Source organism: Dunckerocampus dactyliophorus, chromosome 8 (genome assembly GCF_027744805.1).
Source record: "Dunckerocampus dactyliophorus isolate RoL2022-P2 chromosome 8, RoL_Ddac_1.1, whole genome shotgun sequence".
Lineage (NCBI taxonomy): Eukaryota > Metazoa > Chordata > Actinopteri > Syngnathiformes > Syngnathidae > Dunckerocampus > Dunckerocampus dactyliophorus.
The window spans coordinates 9,272,017-9,296,412 of NC_072826.1; the positions used below are offsets into that span (position 1 = coordinate 9,272,017).

At 40.9% G+C, this 24,396-nt stretch overlaps 2 protein-coding genes across 5 annotated transcripts; one reads left to right on the forward strand and one right to left on the reverse strand.

Moving 5' to 3' along the window:
* Positions 1-677: 677 nt before the first annotated feature.
* LOC129186147 (phosphatidate phosphatase LPIN2-like) lies at positions 678-14,268 on the reverse strand. Of its 4 annotated transcripts, none has more exons than XM_054784112.1 (20): positions 14,208-14,268; positions 8,765-8,965; positions 8,591-8,686; positions 8,240-8,496; positions 7,501-7,602; positions 7,315-7,423; positions 6,547-7,231; positions 6,379-6,472; positions 5,810-5,994; positions 5,644-5,737; positions 5,492-5,561; positions 5,135-5,227; positions 4,930-4,985; positions 4,431-4,581; positions 4,209-4,357; positions 4,049-4,135; positions 3,164-3,316; positions 2,889-3,003; positions 1,940-2,043; positions 678-1,858 (listed from the first exon to the last, which is right to left on the reverse strand). In XM_054784112.1, the coding sequence occupies exons 2-20, from the start codon at positions 8,954-8,956 to the stop codon at positions 1,714-1,716; spliced, it is 2,937 nt and encodes a 978-aa protein (XP_054640087.1). In that variant the 5' UTR covers positions 8,957-8,965; positions 14,208-14,268; the 3' UTR covers positions 678-1,713. The 4 variants fall into 4 exon arrangements, with proteins under 4 accessions (XP_054640087.1, XP_054640084.1, XP_054640086.1 ...); XM_054784109.1 differs by lacking the exon at positions 14,208-14,268 and adding an exon at positions 11,799-12,262 and having other exon boundaries at positions 5,810-5,991; XM_054784111.1 differs by lacking the exon at positions 14,208-14,268 and adding an exon at positions 11,799-12,261 and having other exon boundaries at positions 4,930-4,982.
* On the forward strand, positions 12,498-23,810 carry myl9b (myosin, light chain 9b, regulatory). Its single transcript, XM_054784115.1, has 5 exons — positions 12,498-12,516; positions 15,616-15,710; positions 21,179-21,382; positions 21,465-21,626; positions 22,105-23,810. The coding sequence occupies exons 3-5, from the start codon at positions 21,199-21,201 to the stop codon at positions 22,278-22,280; spliced, it is 522 nt and encodes a 173-aa protein (XP_054640090.1). The 5' UTR covers positions 12,498-12,516; positions 15,616-15,710; positions 21,179-21,198; the 3' UTR covers positions 22,281-23,810.
* The last annotated feature ends 586 nt before the right edge of the window (positions 23,811-24,396 follow it).

Here is a 24,396-nt window from a genome sequence, read left to right on the forward strand (position 1 = left end):
AGCGACCATTCCGGGGTGTACCCCACCTCTCTCATAGTCAGTTGGGATAGGTTCCAGCATACCCCCGCAACCCTAGTGAGGACAAGCGGCATAGAAAACAGATGTTTATAGTTTGTAATTGCAATGCATTGAAAAATGGTGCTTATAATGGAAGTCAATGGGATTTTATTGCCTCTATAGGGACTCGAAAGGGTGGGAAATTTGGAATCTTGACTCTGCAAAAAAACTAACAAAACATCAAAATCAGTTTTATTACTAATTTTAGGTATTGTTAAGCCTGATCTTTGACATAGAGCCCCAACCCCCTAATATTTATTATATAGGAAATAACTTATTTTTCCAAGCAAAAACTGTGATATCATTAAATCGAATGGGCAATTAAGAGGGTTAAAATACATGTTTGGTATTTTTGATTAGGAGTCAAGTTGATTTAAGATATTTGAAAAAAAAAAAGTAGGGACTATTTTGTCCTTTAGGGACCCAAAAGGGTACAAAATTTGGCCTGGGTGTCTGGTTGACCAAGGAATAAATTTTAAATTTGAATTTTTGGATTTTTCATGGAAAAAAAAACAAAAAATCAAACCATATGGAGTAACACAACCAAAGTTGTAAGCAAAAAACAAGCAAAAATGTACCTGCAAAGAAAGAAAAGTCCTTGGGAACCCCTGATGGTTAAAACTGATTTTATTTTAGATGCATCCATTTTGTATGCAAAACCAAGTAACCATCTGCAGTGTAGTCGATGTACCTCTGTAGCATGCAAATTATGCAAAAAAATAAATATAACAGTGTCATTAAAGAATTGAAAAAAAACATTGCTGGTTAGTTAACTCTGTGTCAGCTGACAAGTCACTACATAACCACGTCCTCATTCACAGTGTACGAACATTTCTAAAGCTGGTAGTGCAGTACCTAAAAGGAAAACATGAAATGTGCTATTTAGTAGATCAGTAATGATCAGCATAGTATTTGTGTAACTTGTTATCACAGTCCTTTTGTATTAATTCAAAAAAATACCAGCACGATTTTACAGCTATTCCCCTGCATCCTGAATCAGCAATTCTCATGCATACAGTAAGTCCTTTACTAGCAGGGCATTGATGATAAAAACACATTCAATAACTCAAATGGAGTACAATAGTAAATGCCAAGACAAATATACAAAATAACATGTCGTATTTGCATCTTTACAAGCCTCCCAAACACACACACACACACACGCACGCATACAACAGGACGTGGTCACATCAAAGCTATGGGAAAGTGGTCCCATCACATAAAATACTCAATAGGAGTTAGATTTGGAACTTCCAGCATTCAGGGAAGAACTAAAGTTGATTCTTTATATATTTTTGGTCCACACTTTGAGCTGTCAAGCAAAAATAATTTCATTCAATGTCAGTGCTACATACAAAAATAAATGCAATATCTGACTTGAACAATTGCATATTTGCCTGTCACATTGGACTGATTGTAGGATTTGTTGTGTTTGAGCATCGGCCAGCCAGAGCAGTGTAATTCATGCTTTAGCACTCAAATGCAACATCTATGATTATCACTTATTTTGTCATAAGCAGGAAATATTGGCAGTTCATTCAGCACCCACACCACAGTTGCTAAAGTTAATCAATGGCATGATTAGGCATGCTGGGAAAAACATTAAGGCAGACAATGGCAATGCATTTGGGCAAAAGGTAAGGAGGTACGGTGTGTCTACAGTAGTGTGTCAAGGTCCAGTTCTGCCAGAGGTTCCTTCCAATAGGAGACACTGCTGAACTCAGGACAGACCAAAGCAGAAGGCCCGCTCCCGTCAAGCTCAGGGAAGAAATGATCCACCAACTCACCGAGGTGGCAATACCTGCATGAAAGATATAACAAACCAGATTCCATCGATAGCTGTTTCCTAGTTTTTAATGCTAACACAAGATTGAAAACCTACGAGGACTTGTTTGCTTTGGTCTTCTCTTGGATCATCTCTCCTTTTGGATTGACAGTAAATATCTTGCTGTCAGACACCCCGACCTGTGTGTAGGCGAAGGCATCCTGCAGAACCAAAGGGTTAGAGTTATGCAACATTTCAGCATGTAACTGCAGGATCACTTGAAACAATGTCTAAATATATCATATTCCCTTTTTTAGTGGCCCCCGTCTATTACATGGCTACTTAAGTCGATAAAGCCCCATGTGTCACACTAGCCATCATCACTACAGAACACATCATGTGCAGGCAGTGCAGAGTGACGTTCGTGTGCAGGCAGTGCAGAGTGACGTTCGGAGTTTTACAGGAAAGCGCTGCTATTGCGTGGGGCATTCTGGAGCGAAGACTACCAAACATTTCAACTCAAACTCGAATAGATTTAGCAAATGGAAAGACAAAAAGAACAAGCTAATGTCTGCCGACTCGAAGCAAACAAGCTTTAGAGGGGAGGGAAAAAAGTTAGCAATGGAGCATGGAGCTCTACCCTTCAGTGTTTCATGGAGGCCATAATATAAAATAATATCATTTATGCACTCTAATATTTCTGAATTAAATACAGTATATATTTTTAATGAATAAAATATGATTTTATATTATTAAAATGTAATCAAATGTATAAATAAAGGTCTCCCTCTAATTATAGCGTATCCCTAATTGAGTAAATAAACACCCATCGCCAATATGAGAGGAAATACAGAATTTCGACTAAATAAATCATTACTCCCTGTGACATATGAAGTTACTTGCCTCCAACATTCACATTTTCTCACATCCTGCATAAAGGAAGTGAGAAAATACCAACTAAAACCCCTGACCAAATGATATTTGTGACAACGGTGGACTTCGATTTCAAGTAACCGTAATTGTGAGAAACACTGGTGACTAAGAGAGCATGCGCAGGAGCACATACATTGGTCCTGTTGCCGAAGGCTGCATAGAAGGGTTGTCTCTTTGGGTTGAACAGGTCCCTGATGTCACTGAGACACGCAATTTTAAACACCTCTGGCTTCTTCTCAATCACCTCCCTGCACAACAGACAGATGACAGTTGATCATCACAATGACACATTGCGCAATACCTTCAGAATCAAATGGAATGAGCATCAAAAGAGAACTCAGGAGACCAAGAGAAGTGGTGCTGATGGTGCACGTTCTATTGGTAGGACACTATAAGAGCTAACGGTACCTGTGTAGTGCTGAAAACAGACTGCTCGGTGCTAGTAGTACTGGGCCTTTAGGGAGAACAGTGCCTTTGTCGTTGACCCACTGTAGGTAATCCTTAGTGATGGCGGCCATTCCTATAGCACGAGCTGAACAATACAGGAACTTGTAACCATTTCTGTAAAGATAGAACAGCCATTTGAACATGTATGTACTTCACGTCCACATGAAAAACACAGCTGAATGAAAGCGTTAATGTTTATATCATCTCGCTGTTTTTGGCTGAAGTACAGTAGATACCCGCTTTTCGCTATTCACGTTCTAATAAAGCCTGGCTATGTTGCTATGTCTGGGAGCTGCTGTACATAACATCGATTTGCTTGAGCTTGATAGTTCTACCCTTGCTCACCCAACACAAGCCAACAGGAGGTCATCAACCCCACCACCCCATTCAGCATGCAAGTAAAAAAAACACATGTGGAACACACAATGTAACCGCACCACACAGACTATGTGGGTATTGTAATAAACCTAACTCTTACATACTAATATATATATGCAAAGCAACACTGGCATTCATAACCCACAAGGCATGCTGGGTAACTTCATGATATACTGTATATGCAAAGCAACACTGGCATTCATAACCCACAAGGCATGCTGGGTAACTTCATGTTGGGGAAGTGTGCGCCTCCTTAAGCAGGTTTAAATTTGCCTCTAACTATGTCCTGTGCAACTCAACCTTGACCGTGTGCTGCCTTTCAATTTCTACCAAATAACGGCCTAATTGTGGAGATTAAAAGCTGAAAAGGCAGCTTTTCCCACAAATATAAACTTTTTTTTAATCAAAAATCCACATATACGAGATATGGCGGGATCCACTGTATTTCCAAAAACACATTTCACATACTGGTGAATTTTGTGGTAGAGTTTGGCAATGCCTTTGTGTGTCCAGTCTTTGCCAAACTGAGGCAGGATGTGACCTAGAGCATCAGACCTGCAGGAAACAAAGATGGTTTGAACACAAGTCACCTAGGGAGTCCATATATGTGCATCAAGCAAGTATTTACTTTGTGATGGTGCCATCTATGTCTGATATGACGATGCGATCATCCCAGTTCCACAAATAGATGGTGGCCTCACAGCGACAGGTGCCCTGGTACTGAGTGGTCACACTAAAAAGCACCTTATTGGCTCCGTCACGCAGATTCAAGTTCTCCTAGTTAGAGAAGTAAGCGTGAACAGGGGGGAGCAACGTGTACAGTATTTACTTAAAGTGTGTGTCTTCTTACAATCTGTTTGGAGGTCAGACGTAGAGACTTGCGGTACATCTGGCTGATACACTGAGCGGTGCGAAGGGTTTCTGTTGACAAGCTGGAAGGAAGGAAAGGTTTTCGACTAAGCCCTGCCACCTCATCACTGTCCGCATCATCCAGTGTGGCTCTGACGGAAAGAAATTCAGCAATATTGGCTGCACCATTTTCCTAATAGAAACACTCCTGATGATAAAGGGCTGCATCATAATAAACTACCTCAGTTAGAGATGCTCCGATAGATCGACCACCCATTCGTTTTGGACAATTTCTGTTATCGGCATATGCTGATAAATGCCTTTCAAAGCCGAAGTTGAAAAATGTACAGTTAATCTATGTGATCGGTTTCGGAATCGGCAGCATAAAACCCTGATCGGAGCATCCCTAACCTCATCACAATTTTGCAGTCGTACCTAATGAAGTGCCAAGTGCATAAATATATGATAAATAGCATAGAACGGTGTGAGGATTAACATACTTGGCAGTGGTCATATCTCCAACAATGATCTCCTGGCCTTCCTTTGAGCGCTGCTGCTATGAAAACAAAACAGTATCTTGAGAACAACCACAACGGTTGGGTGGTAGTGGCTTCAAAGAAGTCCAACACACACAAATAAAGTGTAACTGATTTTGTGCACTATCACATTTATTTTTAATGAAGATACAACTTTAGCATTAACAACCTTATTGATGTCGAAGTCTCGCCTCCTCCAGGAGAACCACCAGCGTCCTGACTTTTTGGGCATTTTGTCCTTCACCAGCCTCTCGACTGTACTCTAAGAATCAAAAACACAATGGAAACATTTATCCTGTGACTATTTTCCTCCTTTCAGTTTCATCAATGATGTGTTGTTGTGACACATTATTCAAGAGCTCAATGATCCATCCATCCATCCGTTTTCTATGCTGCTTATCCTTAGTAGTGTCATGGGTATGCTGGAGGCTATACCAGCTGACTTCGGGCGAACATTCACACTCACATTCATACCGATGGACATTGAGCTCAGTGATAAGCTTCATTAATTACATCAGGAACAAACCTTAGGTAGATTCTTTTGGAAAGCTGTCATAGACAAGACCATTGGAGCTGCCACTGCCCAATTATAATAGCTGTTAAGGATAAATGTAAGCAAGAGATTAAATATATATCAGTGAAGTGGGAAAAAAAAACATTTAAGTTTAAAAATCTTACTTGGAGTTGATGCAAATTACAAGACTTGGGTCCTCAATGATGCCTGGATTGTTGGCAAAGTCCTGGTATGACACAGAGTGCTCCAGAAACTTCTCTGAATAAGTAACACAACACTGATTTGACACCTTCCTTCCAATGCTCACTAGATCACTGACCTGAAGCATACCTTTTGTGATTTGGCTTGTGTCACCCACTTGTCCACAAAGGGACATGCTGACCTCTGTGGCGTGGGAGGCAGAATCGGAGTGGTATTCAGTACCGCTGTCTATCGCGCCCACAGACTGTGGTGACTGGCTTCCTGAGCAGGAGCCTTGATCTGCTACATGAGCAGAGGAACCCTCTGCTTCACTGCTGGGACAACACACACAAAGTCATGTAACTATTCATCACTTAGCGCGACCATAGATTGCGGTTTTGCTGCGGGGTAGGGGTATGAATGCTTGACTTATACCCATTAGTTGAAACCCACTTCGGGGGCTGCACCCATTCTACGCAGGCTATGGATGCAATGTCTTTGGAGGTACCAACAAAAGCTTCTTTTTTTTTTTAAATAGGCCTTTGTGACATTTCCCATTTGCGTCACTTGGATAAGAAAGCACACAAGGAAAGTAGTGGTGCATCTTCCAAAAAACAGAAAACAAGCTGCCATGGAATTGGGACAGCCATCACATGCTGTTTCCAAAAGGATGCAGCCCCGTCATTTGGACACAGCTATCATCTATCTAGTCTTCTTACCTCTTTGGGAAGTAGAGTGCTGCAACCTCAGGATCCAGCGAGGTCAGATCATCCAAGTAAATGTCTGTTGGTCCCAAATGGTGATTACGCCTGTCTGTGAAAGAACTCATAAACATGTAGTATTGTAGTTTAAGAAGAATATAAACGATCGTTTGGAGAATGGCTCACTCTTCTTCGGGTCTCGTTGCTCGTGTTTGGTGGATGTCTCTGGGCAGCTTGCTAACTCTTCGGCAGCCATCCAGCTGGCCCCGTTGTCTTTGGGCTCAGCTTTTGCCACCACGGGTCTGCCATCCTCCTCCCCTCCCTCGGCACAGGGGTCTATCCCACTGTCGCCATCACTGGCAGGAGCACTACCAGCGGAGCCTTGTTCACTTAACGGTGCGAGATTAGATGCTTCTGCACAATCTATGCTTCTGCTGTCTGCATCATTTGTTTGGATTATAGCATCTTCACCTTCTGTAATTGTTTGACTGTTATTTTTACTTATGTCATCCGGGCAAGCTGCTTCACTCACACTGCTGAGATGCTCAGTTATGACTGAAGCATCTTCCTGAGCAAGAGACGTAGGGGTCCCTACCTCTGTTGATGTACAAGACTTTGAAAGTTCACTATGGCTTGAACCGGCAAAGTGAAAAGGTGTGTCAAAGGTCAGAGGCATTTGTGAGGAGTAGCTCAAGCTCAAGTCTAGAGACTGAGTCCTGGGTTGTGGTCTGACCACAGTTACCCGGCCCACTTTGCCACAGCTGATCACAGGTTCATTGCCCAAGTCAATGGAGTCTTGTCTCTGAATAGTACGAAAATGACAAGAGCTGGAGTGCTCGATCTCCACTGGTGTCCTCTCAGGATGCCGTGGCTGTAAAGAGGGAAGGCAGCTAAAGAAACTTTACAATGACAGTTTCAAATGTAGGGCTTTTACGTGTGAGCCCTGCGTTATACCATGGGAAAGCCTCCCCAGTTCCACTGCATCGGCAGCCCAGGGGACTCTTGGCTTTTAACCAGAAGCTCAGAGTCACTCTTAGGAGAAGATGGCCGACTGTTAAACACACTGCTTGGATAAGAAGAAGTATGTATTAGTGACGTCCTGTCTACGTCAGTGGAGTCAAATACAAAGAGATACCGCACTTTTCTACAGGTGACTGGTCCCCGTCTGAGTGTGGATAGGCATCTCTGGCCTCCAGCTCCACTTCATTTGGCTCCTCTGACAGCGAGTAGTACACAGACTTACTTTAACACACATACAAAACACAGTGATCATCACAGTGAAAACAAGCATACAACCATGCAGACTGTAATTTTCAAACGCTTTCATTCTGGCATATTTCCTTCATTGGTTGTAGATTTCTTTTGCAACCAACTACACTAACTTCCTACTATACGTCCATCAAGTGTGAAGATGATCAGAAAAAAAATGCAGAACACTTTAAATGTTTTTGTGTGTTACATGTTAGACCATTGCCATTGACCATGATACTTAAAAGGCTCTCAAACCAACAACCTATGTAGCAAATAGCAAGGGTTTTTGCAAAAAGGAACAGACAGAGCACTGTTCCCAAGATGACTACAACCTTTGCAAAGGATGAACTGTTAACATGTTTCTGCAATCAGCAGTGTGTGCTCTGACAAGAACGAGTTAGTCAACACACTGACACAAAAGACAGATCTCTGTCATGCAAATAGTCCGCTAAAATTCAGTGCAACATAAACAGCACATATCATTACATGTAGTTAATAGAGAATGGCTAATAGGACGGGATCGTACCATGTGGTGGAAAACACATCCATCAGCAAAAAAAAAAGCAATTACTTTGCTTTAAAAAGTGAAAAAAATATGGAATTTGCTTTTCTGAGTTAGCTCACTAACCTGACTTGCAACGGTGTGACATGTTCATCTTTCGCCGGACTCTCCTGCCTGGTGGTCTGATCACTCTCCCACTCTTTGTCTTTCTCTCGCTCCTCTGAAGATGAGCTGGCCTCTTCTTTTCGGTGACTGTCTGAACGCATGCGTTTACGGCGGCGTTTCTTCTTGCGTGCGGTGGAGGATCCTTCAGGGTTCTCCTCTGTGCCCTCCGCGGTGGCAAAAGAGATCGGGGAGGTGCAAAGATGGGCCGGGACTTGGGACTGTGAGGGTTGGATGAAATTATACAAAAATAGCCAAGAATCCATACCTTCAATGATATTTAGGTCAAAGTCTCTCTATGTTTGCTGATCTTACCTCCATGTTTTCATGTTCTTCAACAAAAAAAGCTTCGCCGTTGTCTCCTAGTTTCATGTGCAAGTCCACTGATTCTCCATTTATCTCGATGTCCACCTACACAACAGCCAAGAGCATCATAAGGGATTAAAAGCAAGAAACAAGCTGTATATCAGAGAATATTAACGGACTCACAACTTTCTCCTTGGAGCGCAGCACGCCCAGCTTTCCAAAGCGGACATGAAAGGGTGAACACTGGAAAGACCTATCAGGCTGACGCACCACAATGACATCGATCCCCCCAGTGAGAGTGGCAGGGTTAAGGCCACGATACAGCTCCTTGACCGTCACGAAGACAGTCTCTGCCAACTGGCCCACAATATTCATGGTTTGAGACTACAAACCAAAAACAAGATGGAAAAAGAGTGAGGATGTTGTTTATGTTGTTTCACGTGTCTTTCATTTACAGTTAATAAAAGCTGCTTTCATAATCTCTCTGAACAAAGAGTCATCCCTCAAAAGGATGATACTTCTAAGCAATAAATACCTTTGGAATTCCATCATCATCATAATCATAAATAGTGATTTACTAAAGTTCAGGAAAGAATTAACTGTGCCTATAGTCCGATTACATACAGTACACTATAATTTAAAGTCTAATCTAAATCTAAACGGATATGTGAATTATAATAGGGCTGTCGATTAATCTGAAGCTTGTTGTTTCTATTAATCGAATGATCCATGTGGCCCATGACGGACCACATCAATATGAACCAACACAGTTAGACGTTTGGTCCACAACACATCAGAAAAGTGGGAAACTGTTTCCCAAGTCAAAGCCAATGTGTATGAATTACGGCTGTCAAAAATAACACGTTAACGGCGGTAACTAATTTATTTAGTTAATTCCGTTGCATTTTTATAGTGCATTTTTATAATTCATGCATGCGCACCAGAGCAAGCACGCTTCTGTTATGACGACGCACAGTGGAGCGTACAGTCACACTGTCTAACACTGTTTTATAACTTCCCGAATACATCCACAGCAGTACAATTCCAACACCATATACTGCATGTATCTCCAACTCACACACGTCTCTAGTCCGTTCATCCTGGGAACCACACTTCCACATTGTCATTACAAGAACGCGAGATGCATTCTGGGACTCTAGGACTGTGTGTGTGTAAATAAACAGGAAGTTAAAGAAAAACATGAAGTGGATATTCTTACCATTCACTTCGCAACTCTTAATTTGGATGCACAATTTGCTACATTTAAGCATGCTGGAAAATACACCGAGTACAAGCACATTTACCTTAAATTAGGTCATGTCTCTGAACGCAACCCCTCACTGCTCATAATAACACGGTTTAAAGTGTGATTCACATGTTCTACTACTATTAAAGGGACAAATAGATTTGTAGACTTGTGTGGTATCTTTTAGTTTGATTGACATATTCAGTTCATTTGGAGCTGTTAATACATACAAACATGTATAATTGTGTCCTATCATTTATCTTTCTGTTCAATAAATACAGCAACGATTGGTATATTTCACACTTAGTGGCAAATGGTGATTAACCATGATTAATTCATTTTAAAACTGTGATTAATTTTTTATTTAAGTAATATATCTCAGATTTCAGTACACCAGAAGGACCAACTCGCCTAATCCTGTCCTGTCCTGTATTTTCTGTTCATTAAACACAGTAAAAATGGCCATATTTGAGACAAAGTTGCAAATGGTGATTAATTACGATGAATTAATTTTAAAACTGTCATTAATCTGATTCGCGCAGCATGGCTCACGTGGTAGAGTGGTCGTAAAGTGGTCGTAAAGTGGTCGTAAAGTGGTCGTCTCCCAACCTGAAGGTTGCGGGTTCGATCTTCCACCCTCCCGTGATCTTGTTGATGTTGCGTCATCAGTAGAGAAATGTGCTAACAGTGTCAAAGTGTTTTGAGTGTCTTGGGGGTGGAAAACCGCTATACAAGAGAAAGACCATTTCAAATGTTTAATCATTTGACAGCACCTAGTATGACTTCGGGCGAGAGGCGGGTACACCATGGACTGGTCGCAGCTCACGAATATGAGGAAAGGAAATTAAAAATATTCACATTTGAGAGGCTGAAATCAGAGGACAGTTACATTTTTTAATTAGCTGTCAATTGGATAATCGATTCATCGATGAATTGTTGCAGCTCTAAATTATATTATTGAATACGTAAAAGTGGTCCTGTTCATCCATACAGTAACAACTCAAGACTGCAAATATGAAAAGAATGGCACATAAGTTCGTCTAACAATTGAAATTATAGACCACATTCTCCTCAACAAGTCACAGCGGGCCAAATAAGTGACTCCACAAATTTGCCAAAGGCTACTGAAGCTACTAGGACTGGGATCAGCACTTTGTCATCCATTACATGCTCAAGAACTTTTTTAATTAGCATTCATTCCATTAACACAGAAAGTGAATTTGATTCTGCAACAATGCATAACCCGAAACTAGCGCTTATAGAGACAGCTAGTTCACAAAACAAATGTAGATCTTCATCATGTAGATGTTCTGAAGAAGAACATGACAACAACAACCTGGAGGCAGTATTAGTCTGCTCAATAAACTCCAGCATTGAAACAGGAATTCAGAACATTCAAATTCCTTTAGTTTGTTATAATCCATCCATCCATGCATCCAATTTCTTCCGAATATCCGAGTCCGGGTCACGGGGGTAGCAGTCTCAGTAGGGAAGTCCAGACTTCCCAGTGTCCAGCCACCGCTTCCAGTTCCACCGGGAGGTCACCAAGGCGTTCCCAGGCCAGCTGTGAGATATGATCCCTCCAGCGAGTCCTAGGTCTGCTCTGGGGCCTCCTCCCGGCTGGGCATGCCCGGAACACCTCACCAGGGAGGTGTCCAGAAGGTATGTGTTATAATATTGTTAAAAAATATTATCAAGTGATTCCCTTCATATTGTCACCAAGACAATACCAAACTACAACAAACATTAACACGTTAGCATGATGTTTGGCGGGGACTAGAACACAAAAATATATTTCATTGTCAAATTATTCACAAATAATATTCCACATGCTAAGTGTCAGTACTCATATTGACAGGTATTACTTTACAGACCACTTTAGCGGCGATATACCATAAGAAATAACAGAAGCAACAAGGCAACCGTTTATACAGCATCACATGTCGTGAATGGCTAAAAGTCAAGTCTTACCCACAGTGAAGGGTGCAGATGTCCCTTCCTAGCCAAGCTGTTTTTCCTTGACCTTCCCTCTGCCATACCACTCCACCATTGAAGCCTCACACACACAAACACACGTTGTTTCTTGTGTGCACGCCAGGCTCTGGTTGCCCAGGCAACCCTCTTGTATATTTTACATATTACTCCTCAGTGGTAACTGTTTCTCCTCATCACCTACATCACTCCAAATTAAGACCTGTGGAATTAATTATATACCCCATTCACGTCACCACTTTGACAAATTTCAGTGGCAATCTATCGTCTATGGTCACATCGCTGATCCATCCTGTGCTGTGAGTTACACAGAGGCCAAATGAACCATCTATGCGACAGGGACCTGGCACATTCAAATACTCTCGCTTCCTCTATGTTGCACAATTCAACGCTGTCCAGTTCATACTTCCTCACTGGTGCGGCACATGACAGCCACTCCAGTAGTTTCTGAAAGGCTTAGAAAGGCTTAGATGGGCTATTCAAACACCCGACGCACACAACTGACTCAGTTTCTGGGCTCGACCACAGCTCTCCTGACCATCAGAGATGAAGGATCTACAGTATATAAGGTGTCAGGGTCCACCAAGTTGAAATGATTGTATATATATTTATTACAAAAAAATTGGGAGGAAGTCAAGCAAATAATCCACAAATTATAATGGATGCTGCTGGATGTGGAAGAACACCACTTCAAGAAGTAAGTCAGTCAATATACAACAATATAGTAATCTGGTCAAATGTACATTACTATGACAGACTGTTTTAGCTGTGGACCTAAATAATCGTGTAAGGGGCTCCTCTTCTTGCTCCTCTTTTGGGATTTTAGTGGTAATTGAGCTCAGTTTCTCACTTTTCCCATTTAGACTGATAGTCTACAGAAACTGCCAGGTCAGCAGTACTGTATTGTATTGTATTGTGGAAACAAAGCGAGCAACTGCCTACTTTAATAGTAATGAGAAGACGAAATGAAGTATCCTGAAAAGGTATGATCGGTTTCAAACTCTTAGCTGGTTACATTAAGCAACATCATGTGATTGCATGTGCACAAGTCAACCTGTGCAAAAAGGAGCAGGAAGAAGCCATATAAATATTAAATCATATCTTTGACATGCTGTCACAATATTTTCTTTGCTTACATTTTGCCATTTGAAGTTTGTTCACTGTTGTCTAATTAAAGAAAAGAGAATGGAATGTGTACAAATGGATTCTGCAGTGATGAAGGAAAGAAAAGAATGAAAAAGAATTGGAAAAAAAATATTAATAAGCTAATATGAGTTATAAAAAAGAAACAATAAAAGGGGTGTCCAAAGTGTGGCTCGTGGTGCATTCTAAAAATATAATTTAACAAGAAAACTAAAAAAAACAGCAGCAAAAATGGAAAAATCAGCTGTAATTTTACAAGAATTAAGTTAAAATATTAAGAGAAAAAAGTTTTCATCTAACAAGATAAAGTAATACTAAAATAATATCCATCCATCCATTTTCTATGCCGCTTATCCTCACTGGGGTCACGGGTATGCTGGAGCCTATCCCAGCTGACTTCGGGCGAGAGGCGGGTTACGCCCTGGACTGGTCACTAAAATTATTTTAAAAATGTAAATGTCGTAATATAATTTAAAAAAAATAATATTTTAGTAGCATAATGTTGAAATACTTTTTAAGTCACACACTATTATGAAAAACAAAACAACAAATACAGTTGACATTTTTGAAAAATTCAGTTGCGGGAAAAAATCTTAATAAAGTCATAATTACAATACAAAAATGTATACATATATATACACATACGTCTTAGCATATCGCTTACAAAATATCAAAGTGGCCCTTGAATCTTTTCATTTTTCAATATGTGGCCCTCTGTGGAAAAAGTTAGGACACCCCAGGTATACATCAGTAATAGTTGGACGTTCTACATATTATAGGATGAGACTATGCGAGTACCCAATTTACTGCCAATGTACTTCATAATCAAACTGGTTTTCGCGTAAATTAAAAAACAACAAAAACACGTACCGTACTACAATCTTGCTGACTGCGGTGGAGTTACACCCCCAGTGACTACACCTAAGCAAATGACACCCTATTACAACCGAGATATTTAAACTGTCCAAACTACACAACAAACTGGTGTACTGTTTGAAATAGTATAGTCATTAATATACGCCCTGCCTTTAAGAAAAGAACAATGTTATGACTACTTTACCACTTTTTCAAAGGTGAGGCAACGTCAACCTCGTCTTTCAACTGTAAAGAGCACCGAGACCAAATTGAAGACATTCTGAACACCGTCACTTTACCCTGTGACTATTTAACATCTTTAAAGTAGAATGAGCATGAAGCCGTAGATTAATAGCGCTAGGCAAATTGCAAAAGTGCAATAAAACTCACTTTTCGAAACGATTTTCAGAGTGCTACGCCGTCAGTCAACCATTCTGGACGCTTCCTGGTGTACTGCGCATGCGCGTGGTAGTAACAGCCAATGAAGAGCCAGGGAAGAGTGAAGGCCCGCCTACGCTTTAGATGTGTAAACAAAGCGCCTGTTTGAAGTTTGTCCTCTTGATTGACATTATCTCTGAAAATAATGACGTCTTCAAGATTAACGACGCAGATAAACTGTTTATGAGACCAAAGAAACCACTCTAACGAAAACAATCTGAAAACAATATAAAATTAAAAGAATATGCCTCTATCAAATTCATGTAAACATGTCGAAATGCTTGCTTTGTGTCACTTATAGCAAAGAAAGCAACACCACCTATAAAACTCACAGCAGACTGACTTTGATGGTGTCACAAAGCAATCGTTTGTATTAATAGTAAAGTATAATCATAAACAATATCACTTCGGAGCATCGTAAAATAATAATAAAGTGTGTAGAGAATTATCTACATAAATGCATGCCAAGAGATTTCCATTTTCAAAAAAGTAAGCGGTTTTAGTCAGCAGAGGGCGTTACTGCATCTGCAAAAACAGCCTTTTCTCTTCTCCATTAGGGGAATTTTCAAAAACAACGGAAAAAATCACACATATTGAACACTACACCACACGTGAATATACATGTCATTAAATTATGTAAAAATAAAATAGAAAAACATGCATAAAAAAATACATACATGAGTAACATTGTTTGGTAATAAATAATAATACCATAATAATCATAATAATACCCTCACTGAATATTAAAAGAATAAACCGTACAAATAGAACATACAAGAGTAAAAGATAAATACAGACGTGGCAAACATAGAGCGATGGCAAAAAATGAAACTAATAAACAAGCAATGAGTTTTTGAAAAGTGTAATATGTTTGTTGAACTTGCTAATGCTGCAACTAAAGTGTGGCTAACATTTCCCATCATGGAAAACGGAAAAGAGATGTTGCAGCCGCAGCATAAATCAAGGTGTTCCTTGCAAGCTCAGGTCCCAATGATGGCAAAGCAAAGTGCCTATTTAAGGACTCTCCTCATCTTCAAAGTCAAACACTGATGCTGTTACAAAGTCTCTGCATCTCCTCCGCTACAGTCCACCATCACACCACCTCCTCTAAATATTTAGGCCCTTTTCTCTAAATAAGGCAGCCGTATGGTAGTTCCTGTCGTGTCTGCCTGCTCCCCCCACAAACATCCCGGGTAGTGTCTCTGTGGCAGTAGCAGGCTACAGCCTGTGCATTCTTTTGCCTTGTATGGAGAAACCGCCTGGCCTGAGATGTCTTTGTACGCCACAGGGCAGCCTCTCCATTGGCCGGGCAAGAAAGGGGAGGGGCCTGATGAGAGACTGATTGTTGAAACTTTTTCAGTGGGACTGCCTGCTTCCCTTCCCGCACTACTGCTGTGTCAGGACTGGACTAAAAGAGTTTTGAGGGACTCACACATTTTTCTACCTGAAGACAAGGTGAGAAAAGTGGCTTTTTCTCCTGAAACATTAGGATCACGCATGGAAAAGTTGTGCCTGTGTTTACTTCCACCTCACTGGTAAATTACACAGGAATTCCTACTTGTCTTTTCAACCACTTGGTTTTGGAATTCGTTGACCTTTGGCCTGCAGAGCTGAAGTCACAGCAAGTGATGACAGGAAGGTAGTTTAGCAATATCAGCCGCGTGTGAGGGAGTGTGTGGGTGTGTTGGGATGAAAACTGGAGGAAATCTAGTAACAGTGGAAGCAAATACAAGATGAGGTGCATTGTTGCGCTTAGGGTTTACACAGCATAGCCGATGCATGATTGATCATACTGTGTTCTGAAAACAGTCTCCTACTGTGTTTCACTACAGACAAGCAGATAACTCAATTAGAGGGCCTCAAATTGGACTGTTTACATAGGAGCTGGCGTGCACACACACACACACACACACACACACACACACACACACACACAGGCGATGAAAGTCTATGCGGATGAGAGACAAGCTTATCTGATTGAGGCTTTTCATGGTTACTTACAGGATAACTTGGAAGTTAAATCTAGTTTGTCCTCCAGACTGTGAAATGGAGAGAGGAAGAAAGTCAAGAAACGCATGATTTTATTGACATGCATCATCACCCACCGTATTGCGACATTTCATGTGTTTACACAAACCGCGACTTTATGTTTACACAAACCGCGGCTTTACTTGAAGGCTACGTGCATGCCGTTACTTGCAACTGCTGTTATTACGTAGTTGCTGAAAGTCATTAGATAAGAACACCCTGCTTGCCAAATCGTGCAATTTACAGCTGGTCCCTGCATATTCCTGATTTAGCATTGGAAAATTAAAAATAGATCTTTTTTTTTTAACAAAATAGGCTGCTTTTCTTCCGCAGAAAACACATTTAATTCACCCTAAGTTGATAATACCTTAAATTCCGGTGTATAAGCCGCTACTTTTTTCTTAAACTTTGGACCCTGCAGCTTATACTTGCGGCTAATTTCTGGCTAAATTGTAATCTCGTGACAACTCTTTTACTTCAGAACTACTACTAATTGTTGAAATATTGTGCCACTCGCAAGTCAGTGAGGAAACGGTAGCTCTTTTTCTGGCAGGAGCCAATCACGAGCTTTCAGTGCACTCAAAACAAGCTTGTCAACACACTGGATATTGCAGGAGGTTAGTATATATAAGAGTATAACAATATAACAGTCTGACTCACGCTGTCGTCCTACAAATAACACTAAACTTATCACACAGCAACTTAACACCCAAAAGGTATACCTGACAAATATACATGCACCAATACGAGTTTAAAATGGAAAAAAACAACTTAAAGTTTTCCCATAATGCATTGGATCTGAGCAACGCAATAATTGGGGTGCTGCAATGACGTCAACCTACCTCTGGGCTCCAGGCTTCTTTGGCTCACTCTGGTGGAAAGAGACAGCAGTGCAGCGCCGTCCACCATTGTCTATGCCGCTTGTCCTCTCATGAAATGCTTTGCTCAAACAAAATGCATTATGGGAAAACTTTTTTAAAAATGTTCATTTTAAACCCGTATTGGTACATGTTTGTATATTTATTAGGTATACCTTTTGAGCGTTAAGTTGCTGTGTGATGACACCGTGAGTCAGACTGTTATATTGAGTGATGACCTCCTGCAATTTCCAACGGGTTGACAAGCTTGTTGTGAGTTTTTTCATAGCTTATGATTGGCTCCTGTTAAATAGAGAGCTACCTTGTCCTCACGGACTCGTGAGTGCCACAATATGCCATTTTATGATGTGAAAACGTGTGGCTTATACACCGGTACAGCTTATATATGTACAAATCTGTTTTTTCCTATAAATATAGTGGCTGCGGCTTATACACCGGAGTGGCTTATACACCAGAATTTACGGTAATTTATAAATGCGTAAAATGTACAGCAGAAATGCACCACTGTTTAAAAAATTTCACACATTTATGTCTTTATCCTTCAGTGATAATGTTTTTAATATTTTTCTGTCAAGCATTGAGATTTCACACTTTCTTCGGCGGTCCTTGAACGTACCATAGTTGCTGTGAGACTCAAAAGTGACATTTATAGACAGTGTAACCTTCTCTGACGCTGCCACATCTTAATAAATCCACCAAGGAGGAGACAAACTGCAGTGTTTTTTAACTTGAACACACAGCTATACCTTTTCCACTCTAAACCAGCTAAATCCCAGGAGACATGCAGACGTGGCTTAGAGCAACGCCTTCTCTAGCCCGCTAGCCTCCACTGCTAGGCTAAAATAGGCATTTTGAAGGGTGACTCAATTACTCGTTTGCAGGCGGTACTTGGAGCGTAACGTACTGTATTAGCTCATTGTGAAATGTGCCTTGGACTTTGCAATCGGGCTCATCAATACAAGCGGCTCAAAGTGACCGCAAAAAATCAGAGATTTATCATTTATGGCTACGAAGTGCACAAGTAGCTTGCCTCACTTATCCTTGGAAGCGGCGTAAAGTAGATAGAAAGAAATATAAATATAAAACAGTAACGGTTAATGTGACTTATTTACAAAAGTCAGTCGTTTCCACTTATATGTATTGATAATAATAAGTGAATTAATTCATCAAAAATAATATGCAAATCATGAAAATAAATAAATAATGAAGAATATGTGAATTAATACATCAACACTTTGTTTTTTGAGTGAAGAGTTTGTAATGCTATCCATAAAAAAATCATTTAGAAAGTGCTACACCAGTTAGCATCCCATTTGCTAGCTAGCAAAACGGCAACCAGAAGTTACGTCACCAGTGTATGATGTCATCAGTGGTTGACTCTCAAAAACACAAAACACGATTTTATAGTTTTTGAACGTATCATTTTACATGTATAAAACAATTCCAAATTCATACAAATGACGAATGAAAGGGCTAAATGAACATTTAAGGTTACTTTACTTTATTTAATGTTCACTGAAGACTACTGTTCCCAAAGACCCGATGAGGCAGCGAGACACCCCACGGACATCATTTTTCTGTTTTGCCATGAGTTATTTCTTCAATTCAATAGTGTTTCTCGCCTACTTCATAAAAATGCTGGCTCTTGCAGCTTTCTTTGGCTCCATTTTGGCTTGTTGAGGTAAGAAACTCTACTGAATTCAGGGAACAACTCAAAACAGGAAGATGGTGGTGGTGGTGGTGGTGGTGGTGGTGGTTGATCTCGCTGCCACATTGTGTCTTTGGGGACAGGATGTCAAAAATCACATCTTCTGTGGTGGTAAAAGTAACCTGAAATGTTCATTTATCCCTTTCATTCGTCATTTATATTTATTTATATGCATTCTGAATTGTGTCAACCTGTAATTGTAAAATTATACTAAACTTTGCTCTTAATATTTTTGGCTTTCAGGAACAGATTTATTGGATTTACATGATTTCTTACGGGAAAAACTGATTCGATTAGCGTCTGTTTCGGTTAGAGTCAGATCTTCCGGAACAAATTAATGATGGTAACCAAGTCTCCACTGTTTTTATTTCCTAGGCCACATGGTGCATGTTCTTTTCGGGTATGATGCCCAAGAACATCCATGTTAATTGTCGACTCTACATTGTGTGAATGTGAGTGGGAGTCATTCCTCATGTCCCTTGCTGTATTACTTTGCACGGTATAAAATAAAGAGAGAGTGCAGGGAAGATACGGAGATCAAAACAGGAAGGGCCTTTCTCGGACCAGTTGTGACTAACCTTTGTGGTATGTGTTTTGATGCCGTGGTTGTTATTATTGATGGTTATTCATGAAATAATAAGTGAATGTACTGCTTGCATGTTAAAATGAAGTATACATATTTTATCTTGAGGTGGACATTTAGAGAACGTGATCACTCCTTGGCTGTAATAAAAACGATTCGCTGTTTTCACAGATGATAAGGCACTTCACCACATATCGAGCACGTAACACGTATAGAGCTACGGCACTGGGGCGTGTTTCATTGTGCAGGCGTACCAAATGAAGCAGCCGGAAAGTGTAGGGAGTCCAAACACTAATATAATGCAGTAGTAATGCACACAATATGTGCAGTTAGTTAAAGCACTGGCAGTGTGGGCGTGTTTTGATTGATTTTTTTTTTAAACCAAAAATCTGTGAAAGCACTGTATAGATCAGGGGTAGGGAACCTATGGCTCGGGAGCCAGATGTGGCTCTTTTGATGACTGCATCTGGCTCTCAAACATGTCTTAACACGATAAAAATGTATTTTATTTTTTTTTTTGTTCGCTCACCTTTAAAGTACATTACAGAAATCCCAGTGTTAAAAATAATGCTCAAAATATAAAACTTTCTTATGCGTTTTAGTCCATCCATCCATTTTCTACCTCAATGCGGGGTGGCCAGTGCCAGCTGTCCTTCCGATATTTTCCGGGTCAGACACCAAAATTCGATTATGACTGGATAATGCGGTAGCCTACGCGCATCATTGAGATGTCAAGAAGTAGGTAATTCTGTAGAGCCGACCCTTTTGACGAAGAAGATGGTGGAAAGAAAAAGATACGGAGTACGGTGCAAAACCACGCAGCACCAGAAGTCGCAATAATGGTAAGAAGTATTTTATTTATTATTGGATAGCTTCAGTATAACAATGTTAATAAAAAGAATAACTTTAGAGACTTTAGAGATCTTGCTTAAAAATGCCCACATTTAGTTGTATTCAATGTTAAAAAATATTATGTGGCTCTCCCAGAAATACATTTTAAAATATGTGGCTTTTATGGCTCTCTTAGCCAAAAAGGTTCCCGACCCCTGGTATAGATCATTAATATTCCATTTTAATATCATAACATTAATATAATATTTCCCAATAAAATTGGATATTAATGTATTGTATTAATCATCATAGTCATTATTAGGTTTTTTTTTTTTACAAAAAAATTATTATCGATTTAATTTTATTTTGCAGCCATACTGTATCTTTTCGATGGAGTCACACAATCCATATTCTTACCAGAGCATGGATACGCACCTCTTGATGGGGTAGCCATCTTGTTCCAGCTTGAAATGGAACCCAGCAACGTAGCTCAGGGACACACAGGGCATGATGTCATCCTGGGGTGACTCATCTGCCGAACGGACCTGCATGCTCCATCCTGCACAAAACAGCCGCTGCCCCGAATTAGCCTTCTTGGTATCAACAACAATCACACTGAACACACACACACACACACACACAGTGTGACAGACATTATATGAGTGACAGGTCTATTTGTGGTGGCGTAGATACAGTGGTGACATGTCATTTTCACACCCATCTATGGAGCCCTCTTTTAGAGAGAAACTGAGAAGATTGCAGGCAAAAAAAAAAAAAATCAGAGAATATAAAGTACGACTAAGACTATTACTGTAATTTAAACTGTTTTTACACAACACGCCAAAATCCCACTTAAAGCAAATGCATATGAATGAAGCATCGCGCATGTCCGCAGGCCTCCAGCCAACTGCAGCCATGTCGAGCAAGCGTGCCAAGGGGAAGACGACGAAGAAGCGCCCCCAGAGGGCCACCTCCAACGTCTTTGCCATGTTTGACCAGTCTCAGATCCAGGAGTTCAAAGAAGCCTTCAACATGATCGACCAGAACAGGGACGGCTTCATCGACAAGGAGGATCTGCACGACATGCTTGCCTCTTTGGGTACAATTGCAACTCACCATTTTCCATTCGTAACACTCATGCAGTTCTTTCAAGAGGATGACTGTCATGTTGTTGGCATCAGGGAAGAACCCCTCTGATGAATACCTGGAGGGCATGATGAGTGAAGCGCCAGGACCTATAAACTTCACCATGTTTCTCACCATGTTTGGAGAGAGGCTCAACGGCACCGACCCCGAGGACGTCATTCGCAACGCTTTTGCCTGCTTTGATGAGGAAGGATCTGGTGAGTCTATACGTTGTAGATATTAGAAACAATAAAAAAAAGCATCACACATTATCACAATCATTTGCTCCAAATTGCTGCAACACCGTCTAAAGTACAGCAGTGGTTCTCAGTTATTGTCTTTTTTTGTCCTGTCCAGCCATTGGGGAAAATAGCATTTTTGATCTAAATGCCCATACATGCTAAACAGATATGCTCTGCCAAGGAAAAGTGAAGATACTCTTCTCCTATTACATAGATTTTACTTGACTTTATTTGATGTTTATTGCTGTACAAATTTGACTCCGGACCGGAGCAGGAGGGGATAGAGAAGAAGAGGAAAGAAGAGTGGGGAGTGCGGGCACAAGAGAGAGACAACAACAACAGCAACAACAACAATTGAGAATGTGGGGCGATATGCTCCTGAAAATCTATTTTTCAGGGAGTAGAGGTCGGCCCTAATTGTGTTATCACCTCAGATGTTCCCTTTTTCTCCAAGGTGTTATCCACGAGGACCATCTGAGGGAGCTGCTGACCACCATGGGCGACCGCTTCACGGATGAAGAAGTGGACGAGCTCTTCCGTGAAGCACCCATCGACAAGAAGGGCAACTTCAACTACGCAGAGTTCACCCGCATCCTCAAACACGGAGCCAAAGACAAGGATGACGAGTAGAGTGGAGAGAGGCGAGGATGCAAGAGCCTGCCCTCTGCACGCGCACCACAAATCAATTTCCAGTTCCTGCTTTTATGAAACCTGTCACATGTGCCAGAAAGGGAATACAGTGTTCCCTCGTTTACCGCAGGGGATGGGTTCACAAAATAGCCCGCAATAAGTGAAATCCGCAAAGTAGCCAACTTTATTTGTTTGCAATTATTATATATTTTTTAAGGCTGTAAAAGCCCTCACAATACACTTTATACACTTTTCTCAGACAGGCAGTAACTCTCTCCAAGTTCAAATTTCGTTTGAATTATAATGATCAATCTACTAGTTTGGACACAAGAAACTATTAAGGGACTCACGCGTATTCACTCTTCTGACCGTGCCTCACCCCGGCGCCATCCGGCTGTCGTGTTTTTGTATCCTTGTTAAAACATATCGCTCCTACCGTCGTCCCACTTCATTTAGCCGGTTAGCTTCTTCTTCTATTGTTTACTGGCGGTTAGCAAGCAGCTCACACAGTTAGCCAGCTTGCTAGCGACTATTGACCACAACAGGAAACGGCATGAAGGAGATTGATTGACAATGGTCTACAGCCAATCAAGACACAGAACACAATTGGTCTCCCTTAGCCAATAAGGACTGTTGTGGCTCTGTATTTAGCCAGCTATTGTCTACTGTGGGTTGCCAATATGCTTGTACAGGCATATAAACACATGGATGACGTGGAGCTCGTCTTCAACTCTCACATTAGTATGCAACACCCTCTACTGGTAGCAGTAGTAAATACAATAACAGACACACACAACAGAGCGCCAATAGATCGCTCAAATGCGCGTTCATACGCTGTTCAAAAAAATATGCAAAATAGCACTTTAAAAAAATCCGTGAAACGTGAACGGCAATGTAGCGAGGGAACACTGTACATGTAAGATTCATTGGCAAACACAGTATTCCCCAATGGACTTACTTTGTAGGTTATCATCATGAAGCGTTGCATCTCATGGATACAGGTCTACTGGCGGCCTTCAAGCAGCTTTGAGATGCACTTCACACCACGTGTGTGCAAGGACAATCAGATTCATTGCTCAATACCAGCTCGTTTACCTCTTCCTGCCATTTAGCTATACCACACTCCGTCAGAACGCGGAACCATGTGACATTTCAACGGATCGAGAAATGTTATTCCTATTGTGTATTCATTTATGACAATCAAACATCGGGGTGTGTCGTATGTGTGCTGGACGGGGTGGGTTCTAAGCCCATCAGCTGGCTGTGTGTATGTGTTCAGGATCAGCAATGTGTGTTGTGTGTTGCAAACTGCAAATTGCTCAGGTGAAAACAGTAGGTTTATTCGTCCCCTTGACCACAGCTTTGGTTTCTTCCTGCTCAAATGATTGTGAACTTTGTGTAGTCTAAATCCTAGCAATGGAAGCACGCATTGGCATTTCACATCTTATGCCGAAGGTTATTGTTAAATGTTACGTGCAGTGCAACTTTGTAGCTTTTATAAGGTAGAAAATAAAATGTTCCTGAGCTGAACATGTTTTCATCTTTTCATTCAGGATTGTTTGGGATTGCATTGATTGATGGCAGCAAAACCACCACATTCTCCATTGGAAAAAAAACATACTGAGAGAATATAAGTCGAGGGTTGAAGTATTTCATTTCCAAGGAAGTAGGGGAGCTGGCGGCAGACCAGAATTTCGTGGAAAATTTCCCTTACTTTCAAATGCAATTGTTGAGAGCTATGACAATAATGGCACATTGAAAGAATAAGAAGGTAACGCATTGTCTCCAAGTCAATCACACATTCGGGATTTATTCATAGCTGTTTTTCACAGTGACGCAGCATTTGCAGTTTACACAAGTTGCTGAGGTAGTGCAGCTCCTCCAGGCTGCCACATCCACGTTCGCTGTCTCCCAACCTGGGGCCCGTTGCACGAAAGTAGGATCCTGACATCCAGGATGAATGACTGAGCTGAGTTCAACCAACCCAAAAGAAGAGCGTCTCGGCTTAACTGGTTGAACAAAACCCAAGTCAGGATGAGCGGAAATTAATCAATCCAGGTGAAATCCCAGATCGGTGAGCATACGCAATTTCCTTAAAATAGACCCCACTATCAAT